The sequence below is a fragment of the Euphorbia lathyris genome, chromosome 5 (assembly GCF_963576675.1).
Source record: "Euphorbia lathyris chromosome 5, ddEupLath1.1, whole genome shotgun sequence".
NCBI classification, from domain to species: domain Eukaryota; kingdom Viridiplantae; phylum Streptophyta; class Magnoliopsida; order Malpighiales; family Euphorbiaceae; genus Euphorbia; species Euphorbia lathyris.
The window spans coordinates 26,236,242-26,245,770 of record NC_088914.1 but is presented as its reverse complement, the minus strand read 5'-3'; the positions used below and the strand labels follow the sequence as shown (position 1 = coordinate 26,245,770).

General features: G+C 33.2%; 1 protein-coding gene across 2 annotated transcripts; it reads left to right on the top strand.

Moving 5' to 3' along the window:
* The first annotated feature begins 3,974 nt into the window (after nucleotides 1–3,974).
* LOC136230292 (tetraspanin-20-like) lies at nucleotides 3,975–8,193 on the top strand. Of its 2 annotated transcripts, none has more exons than XM_066019326.1 (6): nucleotides 3,975–4,464; nucleotides 5,005–5,104; nucleotides 5,500–5,580; nucleotides 5,681–5,785; nucleotides 6,399–6,584; nucleotides 8,021–8,193. In XM_066019326.1, exons 1-6 carry the CDS (start codon nucleotides 4,157–4,159, stop codon nucleotides 8,024–8,026), a joined length of 786 nt encoding a protein of 261 aa, XP_065875398.1. In that variant the 5' UTR covers nucleotides 3,975–4,156; the 3' UTR covers nucleotides 8,027–8,193. The 2 variants fall into 2 exon arrangements, with proteins under 2 accessions (XP_065875398.1, XP_065875397.1); XM_066019325.1 differs by lacking the exon at nucleotides 8,021–8,193 and adding an exon at nucleotides 7,710–8,019 and having other exon boundaries at nucleotides 3,982–4,464.
* Nucleotides 8,194–9,529: the final 1,336 nt, after the last annotated feature.

The window sequence follows — 9,529 nt, the reverse complement described above, 5'->3', positions numbered from 1 at the left end:
TCTTTTCACCTTTTTCCTCGCAAGGCTTTTATTTTATCTGGATTTGCTCTAACTCCTTTTTGGCCAATGACATAGTCAAGGAATTTTTCTGAAGTGACTCTGCATATACACTTCTTTGGATTGAGCTTTATTTTTCATATCAGTGTTTGCACTGGTTGTAATATTAGCAACTCCCTTGTACCTGTGGGTTAGCACTGAAAGAACTCCAGAAGTGGGGCATACTCTGTCCATTATTAAAAGATTGTGGTAAGTCATAAAAGGTATATTCACTTACCTTGGGGATCAATGGCTTGATCCATGGAACATACTTCATAGCAAAAGAATGTTTGCATTTGCCTTGTTGGCAAATATCATGTATGATGCAATTCTCTTTATGGAATTTTTAATTCATCTTGGAATCAACTTAATAATTCCTTCGCGTTGGTCTCTGACTCTAGAATGAACTTAGTCAAAGGATAAAACCGAGTAAATATTATATGTCAAACAAATTCATAATAGAATTTTAATCTTGCTTGTTTTAATAATAATATCACGTATAACGGTCATAACCATAAAGATTGCTACTGCACATGAATATCATAATGGATTCTTAATAAATAACCATAATGAGAATGGTTTAAGAATAATGTCCTTTTGTATTTAAATGCACATTAATATCCAAGATAGCATATTTATTTTAAACGTCATAAAAGTTATGACATTCTATATTGGGTAAGATATCTTACATAGTTGCTATTTACTTGCAATTAATATTGTGCATCCATACATTAATGGCATTCAGAGATCATTAAAGCCTAATTTGAATGAGGTGTAATTAAAGAAAGGTAAGTGATGATTTAATAATATAGTTATATATAAAATTACTCTTATATTATTTCATTTGTACGAATAAAATAAAAGAGAAAGGGTAAATTTGGAAGAAAAATACATGTACCATGATTCTCCTCCAATTTGGAGTGTAAGGAAAATTACTCAAAATCCACTCTCACCTACCTTCACATACAATCCTCCAATTTTTAAGGAATTCTCATGTATATCTTAAGAATTTCGCATAAATTAATGTTCTGATCCGAAACCGACACTCGCACTATTTTGTAGTTAGCTCAGGACATGAAAGTTTTGTTTATCCAATTTGGTAATTCATCAACCCATAATGGCCTTAATAGTTATGGACAATTACATGATAATTACAAATAGACTCAATATTTTCAAGTCTCTTGTGTTGGTAACAGAAATTCTAACAATGTCAAATAAACAGTTTTTTATATGAATAGACATATCCTTGTAAAAAAAGGGAATGAAATAACTGTTTGACAAAACAATATTCAAAAATATGAATTTCTGATATTAAAAGTACTATATAGGAGAAAAGCCATATATAGATGGTGAATTGTACAAAAAACCAAATATGATTTTTTTGTAATTTCTTCTAATAGTTATATGCATGTTCTTCCAAAAGACCGACCAGATCTAAATCATTTGTAATTACATGAGCCCTTTTATGATATTTTAATATCAAATGACAAAATCACATTGAATGGATGATTTTTTTTGTAAATCCCAAGATTACAGGTCTTATACATGCGTTTGTACTAATTCAATGATAATATCATATTACACTTGTCATGCATAAAAATATGAGGGCATAGTAAGCATGCAAGATTTAATGAAAGATTTGTGTTTATGACTTCATCTTTCACAGTTTATTAGATTTATCATAATAACATGTAATGATATTCATAGCACTTTATAAGAGTGAAGGATCTCAATTTTCTTTAATTAAAAATGGAATAAGAAAGGGGAGGAAACTTATCTTTTTCATCATAAAATTCCAGATTTAATGTAGAAAACTCTTTCCCACCAATATATGGAGAACTGTATATTTGGATAGATTTGTTGTACTGATTGAGCCAAAGTTTGAGATTGTGATTTCTATTCTGTTGACTCCATTGTTTTGTTCTTTGTGAAACTCTATACAATCAAGATTTTGTGATTTTCTATTTGTTAGAGATCCACCTTCACCGCACCAATTGATAACTTGTGGAAAAATCCTTGATCGGAGCACTTCCCTATGAGGCGCCGTTGGGATCGGCCGGGGACACTCCGATGCCAAAGTCAGTAATATTTCTGAGAATAAACTGTAAGCACAAAAGTAGAGAATCAGTAAGTGTACCTTTGATCATAGGAAGCTGGGGTATTTATATAGGTTTCTGTAACCTTCAGCATTAATGGGGAAGCAGGTGAAGAGTTGTGTCATTACTCATCTTTAATTGCTATCAATTCTCCATTAATCCCAGCATTTAGCATTGAAACCATCAGAGTTGAGGTATTCGAACAGTCAAGTCTTTATTCCCCTTTAATGACTATTAATTGCCATTTAGTTGTATTTATTCCCATTCATGGATGGTAATAAAGACGCCTTTTCGTATTCTTTGATCCGTCAAGGCGTATGTACGCTCTCCTTGAGAGCTATGGCGGGTCTCCGCTACTCGCTCTCATCGGGCATATCTCGTTATGACGTATCTCGCCATGGTCCACGTGGCGTGGCATAATGCTAGAGACTCCTTCCTTTTCCTCATTATTTGCATATTTGCCCCTGCATTAATTATCATTAATTCCACATTAATCATGCATAAATATCTCTTTTAGAAGGAATAATGGTTTGCCATTATTTCTATTAATTTCCCTTATTCCTTATTCAAGAATAATTTGGGTTGTTATCAGGTCATTGAACTTACATGGTTGTCTCAAAATGGTCACTCAACTTCAATTTGTCTCAATAAAATCATCCAACTTTGAGTTTTGTCTCAATTAGGTCACTCCGTCGATTTTAGTGGTTAAAACGCATCGAAATAATGACATGGATGGCACGTCAACATGAATTAATTCAAATATCTGACCGAAATGAAATGTGACAGCCGCATGTCGGGTATTTTTATAAAAAAAACTAGATTTTAGTTTTTTTTCCATAAAAATAATCGACACATGATAGCCATGTGACGCATATATGGATGTCATGTGTCATTTCTGTTAGAAATATGAGTTGTCTCATATTGACGTATCACTTATGTCATCATTCTGATGATTTTTAATCATTAAAATCATTATAGTGACTTAATTGAGACAAAACTCAAAGTTGAGTGATTTTATTGAGACAAATTGAAGTTGAATGACCAGTTTGAGATAACCATGTAAGTTCAGTGACCAATGGTGCATTTAACCAATTTGAAAAATAGTTTTTTACAAAAATAGGAAATAGTGCTTTTTTTTATTATAAAAACAGCTTTTTCAAACCGTAAACGGTAAAGCGTAACAGCAAACAGCAGCAACAAACCATGACCCTGTTTGGTAAAGAGCGTTTTGGGATAAAAAGAGCGGTTTTGACCAACTTTAGAGGTTTGACCACTGAAACCGCTAATTGGAGTGTTTGATGGAGAGAGGTTTGGAAGAGAGTTTTGGGATGAAAACGCTAATTTAGAAAAAGCTCTTAAAATGAGATTTTTCAATTAGCGTTTTGCAATATTAAAATTAATGGACTTCTTTAACCCTGATAAATAGACTTTCTCTTCTCCTGCGCCAAAATTAATGCCCTTATTTGTCTTTTTTGCACAAACCGCTATTATCAATCAGCTAATTTTTACCAAACAAGTCTACACAAACAGCTAATCAAATCAGCTAGTCAAATCAGCTAATGTAATCAGCTAACAGCTAACAGCTAATGTAATCAGCTAACAGCTAATTCCCAAACAGGGCCCATATGTAAAACAAACGGACCCAATATCTTTTGGCGCGTATTGGTACTCGAACCGAGGAGATTAATAAAATATTGATGCAATAGGCATTTGATAATCTTAATATTTGAAAAAGGAAAATAAAAGTAACAACAAAAGCATGTGAAAAGATAATAGGAATATTTGTAGCTATTATGATTATGATATCATCCTTTTCCCTACCAAACCAAATAGCAGTTCAATTCATTGTGAAAAAAGGCTGTTTCTTTTCACTTTCACCGCACAAATCCAAAAATCATTAGCATACCCAAAACCGAACCCAACAAATTCCTTCCCTTTCCTTTCTACTATCTTCTTCATCGTCATTATCACCGCTCACCGCTCTCTCTGCCTTTTCTGCTTTTAGGATTTCAATTCCATCACAAATGCGGCGCAATTGCTGCCATTTATCATTGGCATTCATCCTCAAGTTCTTCAGTTTTCTTCAGGCTTTTCTCGGAGTTTCAATTATAATTTACTCCCTATGGATGCTCGATCAATGGAACCACCGCGTTCCCTTTACTCCGCCGCCAATTATATCTCCTTCTCCGGATTCTTCTGTATCTTCCTTGTCCCTTTTCCCCAATTCCCAGTCCACTTCTCTTAGGGTTCTTAATCTTTTCCCCGACTTGGCCTACGGTGTAGATGATGGACTGGGGATTCCTTTGAACTCTTTGGAGCTTCCAGCTCCATGGTATTACTCTTTTCTGCAACATCATGTTTTTAATTTTATTGGCTCCGCTGAGTTAAGGGTTTTGATTTTTGAATTGGGTATTTAATGGAATTATATCAGAGTACTATAAGAAGAAGGATATTAAATGAGTTGTCGCTTTAATTTTTTTGTTTCCAATTTAGTCTGACTCTGTAGACTAATAACTGGATATTTATGTTTTGGCTAGCTATTTTAGAATTGGAAACAGAGTTCTGAGCTTCGGATATGTTGCTATGTTTAGTTATTTATATTTCCCTTTAAGTTCATTATGCCTTTGTTTTCGCCTGATTCTAGTTCTTTTATGCTCCTTGTTCACACGAACATGTTATCACCGATTTTGTTAGATTTGAAGACTGAAAAGGTCCACTTGAATTATGTGTTTAATTGCGACCTAATTTTGGCTTGTATATTTCCTATAGAACTTCATTTTTCAGTTTCTGCTGAATTTATATTTCAAATTTATACATGAAAGTATGGGATTCAAGGACGGAAATAAGACTCTTGATTTTCTTTGGTTGACAGGTTCATCTACTCTTTTATGGGCGTGGGCATCATCTTGTGCTGCATTACTCTAATTGGGTATATTGCAGCAGAAGCTATTAATGGCTGTTGCTTGTGCTTTGTATCCTGCATAGATGAGTTTCTTTTATCTAAAATCAGTCTTCATTATCCCGTTAAATATAAATTTGGACATGTGGATGTAAACTAATGTTCATTGGATGTTAAAATTCACCTTTATAAGCTAGAACATAGCCGTTGCATTTGCAAAAATGAGAGTAGGCTAAATTGTGATATCATCTGGATCTATGTCCACCGATCTCTTAGAAGTTTGGACTTAATGAACTATCATAATTGAGCTTGAAATAACATGGTCAATTTATCAAACAGAAATTTCTACTACTAGAATGTCTGGCATACCTGTTATTAAATGATTACTACTACTGCCTAATTCAGAATTTCTTATCTGTTCCCTGTTTCTTTCTTTGCCTATTTTTTCCTTAATGTAAAAAATGGTAGTACACCATACTCAAAACTATACTCATTCTACTAGAAGTTGCTCTGGTGACGTTCATCGCTGTTGATCATCATTGGGAGAAGGTGAAGTTACTCTTTTCCTTTTTCTTCTGAAAAAAAAAAGGTTCAGGAAGTTCAGTATGGTTTTCTCTTGTACCATAAATTTTATATCTTGCTTTAACAGGATCTACCTTTGGATCCAACTGGAGAACTTCAAAGCCTTCGGTCTTTTGTTGAAGACAATGTTGATATTTGTAAATGGGTTGGTATTGCAGTGATCACAATACAGGTATCTTATAACTTGACTTAAAAAATATACTACTTCATATGCATCTTTCAGAGAGATTCTGAAGCTAACAAAAATGCTGGAACAGTGATTATCCTTATTTTCTGTTCTCTAATTCCTTTTATGAACTACTACAGTGGTGAATCTTTTCTGGCTCTCTTTGGTATATGAAATCATTGCCTTCTGATATATGACTTGTATGCCTACTTCATCTAGAGGAATCAAATCTTTCTCTTTTCTGAATGTTTTCCTGCGTACTCTGTTTTGCCTTTTCACCAAAATTTCTAGTGGCTATCTGCTTTATTTCTTCACACCTCTAAAAAAATCCAAGAGCATCTATGGAGATTCTTTTTCAGCTCATTTTAGCCAATCATTAACCTATCTGCAGCCTTAATGACTTGTTAGAGCATTTTTCTTCAATGAAAGTTTACTATGGTATTGTGAAGCTTTTTACTTTTACAATAGGATTTTTCTCTGATTCACACGCTACAAGTGTAAAGGATCAGTTTTTGTTTCCAAGTTAGATGATTTTTTATTTGTTTATTTAATGGAAACATGCAAGGAGCTACAGATGCACCGTTCTATTAATTGTTTTCCAACTGTTTTACGTGATCAGGCACTATCTATACTTCTTGCAATAATTCTGAGAGCTATGGTTTCCACTCAAAGAACAGATTCAGAATTTGAGGATGATTATGAGAATGGTAGAGGTAGAACTTGGGAGCCACTCTTAAACCAATCAGGTCAACCGTCAGGTTCGGGGACTCATTCAGACATATGGAGTTCACGGATCAGAGAAAAGGTAAATTCATTTAAAGTCCTATATCAATAGATCTAATTATCTTTGTTGAAGAACATGCACTAATAATAAGTTAAGCGCCTTCTACAAAGCTCCGTGACTCTATAGTTTTCCATATAACTGGATCTTAACTGTGAGTTGCTTTTCAGTTTCTGATATCACGAATTTGATAAATTTATTATTGGGGGATAGAAATGAGGTAGACGAGCTTGTCAAAATGAGCATTGTTACAACAATACTTTAAATTGAGCTCTCCCTTTCTGTTAGATTAAATTATGTTCATGCATGCTGCCTTCGGTGTCTGGATCCTTAAAATAGTGGTTTTGCTACAAATAATCATTTTAGTCCTAAGGATTGTTATCAACTAAACCAATAGGGGAAAGATATAAACTTAAAAATTATATATATTTACATAATTAACATAACTATATGAATATAGAAACCATTATTTAACGAGATACATGTCTAATAGAGATTGTTGGTTAAGGACTAAAGTATTTAAAGTTATAAAAAAAAAAAAACACAAGTTAAGATTTAAAGAATTGACACCATGAATTTAGTAGGAAAATTTCATTTTCTCATTAGGTTGATAAAGTGTGGTTTAATTTAAATCAAGTTTTCAGTCAAACCAAATAATATTAATATCAATAATTCAGTGGGGCAAACTTCAGAAAATCTTTTGGAAGTGAAGTTAAATAAAACTAAATAATTCAAAGGAAATAGAAAGGAGTAATGGGAATACTTGTCCTCAAGAGTCCCTAAAGAGGCTCCGCCGCCATGTGGTTATATTCGAGTACAATCATAATTTAAGAATTATTTTTTTCTTCTTTATGCTTTTATGTAAAGTGGAGAGGATACCATCTTTCTTGGATTGTTACTTTTAGAATGGCTTAGAGCATTACATTAATACGCACATTTTATACACAAACACACGGCCCTTCACAATTGTGTATGTGTTAACGGGTCCTGGCTTTAGGCTTGAACTTTACTTCAACTATCTGAGATGTTATCATCTCTTCAACTTTGTGGCGTAAAGTTCGATACGAGCTAATATTTAAAGCTGTTTTCTTGGGTCAATTGTTTGGGGATGCACTTATTATTATAACAATTGTATATGTTGGAGTGCAGTATGGATTGAATAACAGTGATAAAACCAGTGCTTTAGCTCAGAATACATCAAGAGTGTGAAATCCAAGTAGCGAGAAGTTAAATGGAACTGAAACAGAGGATGTTTAGACTATTCCGGACGTGAACATAGTTGTTTTTAATGACATTAGTCTATCAGCAGCAGTTGTGCAGGAATTTGGGATGTATATAGAAAGTTGTTTGCAAGTATGTTTTAAATTGGAAGTTTCTATGTAAAGAAGGCCAACTTCTGACTTATGGTATGTTTTCTGTGTCTGTCATTAACAGTGATAAATACTACTACCATTTTGCAGGAATGATTTCATTTTCGATTACTTGCCTGCGGAAACCAAAACCTTTTGCTTCGACGATTAGCTAAAGTAAAATATTAAATAAAAATAACTTCGGGGTTAAATTAAGGTTTATATGCTTTTTCTTTATGTAACTTCTTGTTTTTTCAATCCCACTACATGTAGTTTTAGGGTTTTTAATTTTTTTTTATTACCAATGCACTTTTGATTATATTTTTTTTAAATTTATCTTTATTTGTGATAAATGACATGTTTAGTAATTAATGTAAATAATTCGAATTAAGCTATAATAGTTAAGAAAGAATTTTTGTATAGAAATTAGAGTTTCAAGAGAGAACTATTAAAGATAAATTAAAATTAGTCATTTTAATAGTGTAATTAATATTTTATTGGTATTTATGAAAATTTTAAATGACATCTATTAAAAATTGGGGGGAATATTAATTTAGCTATTAGATTTTGTTAATTAGGTTATGTTAATTAGATACCGTTAGAGAGAATTTTGCAAGTTTATTGTATGTGTTAGGTTAATTTTAGTCTTAAAAGCATTATTGACTTCTTGATCTATTTAAAATGGTTGCCTCGAACTATTCGAAATGGTAGGTTTTATGTTATGTTTGGTTCAGCTGTTAATTGATAGGCGTTGTTGTTGGACTTAGCTGTTTGCGGTTGTTGTTTATTGTTTATTATTAGCTGATTAATTATTCATGTTTGGTAAAATTGTGATGGATTGTTGCTATTAGTACGTAAAATGTATAATATATTGAAATTAAACTGATAGTGGCAATCTATTTTTTTTTGGGAAAATTACAAATCTGGGTCAAATGGGGAAGCTCATTTACATATTAAACCCATTTACTAATTCTACTACATATCTAGATTGATTTTGTGTGACTTTCTAAAAATACCCCTGACCTTCCCACTTCCACCACTCGCGAATCACCGCTCCCCCCTATCTCCTTGGTTATGCGAAAAGTTGCTCCTGCATTAATGATTTCAAGGCTTTTGATCTTCCTTCCTTTAAATTGCACGAAATCTGCACCATTTAGTCAAAATCATAATGAATTTTTCTTTTTCATCTCTTCATCTCTTGATTCTGCAACTTCCCAACCCTAGAAAATGAGTAAATGGTTTTTCATCTTCCTGTTCGTTGCTTGGTTTCTTTCTTCTTGTTACCATCAAAGAAATGGTTTTTCTACGTTATTTCCTTCGTTCTTACCATGTTATCATATTGTTATTGTCGCTTTTGGGGGTGAAAGGGGCGAAAAATGTAAGTATTTGTTTTTTTTTCCTGCGTTTTTTCATGAATTCACTTCGCAATCGATGGTTTCGCTAAGCTTTGCGAAGAGAACGAGCCTGGAAAGTGATGATCTACTTCGTGAATTGATGATTTCGCGAAGTTCTGCGAAGAGAAAGAGTCTGAAACGTATGGATCTACCTCGCGAATCGATTAGTTCACGAAGTCTGCGAATAGATCCTCACGTTTCAGACCTCGCAGACTTCGCGAAAGCA

What these genes read in the sequence shown, in the direction of transcription:
- LOC136230292 (XM_066019325.1), top strand. Translation starts at nt 4,157, where the DNA reads ATGCGGCGCAATTGCTGCCATTTATCATTGGCATTCATCCTCAAGTTC. An exon ending in TTGGAGCTTCCAGCTCCATG is followed by an intron (nt 4,465 to 5,004) that starts GTATTACTCTTT and finishes TTTGGTTGACAG; the next exon opens with GTTCATCTACTCTTTTATGG. An exon ending in GTTCACGGATCAGAGAAAAG is followed by an intron (nt 6,585 to 7,709) that starts GTAAATTCATTT and finishes GTTGGAGTGCAG; the next exon opens with TATGGATTGAATAACAGTGA.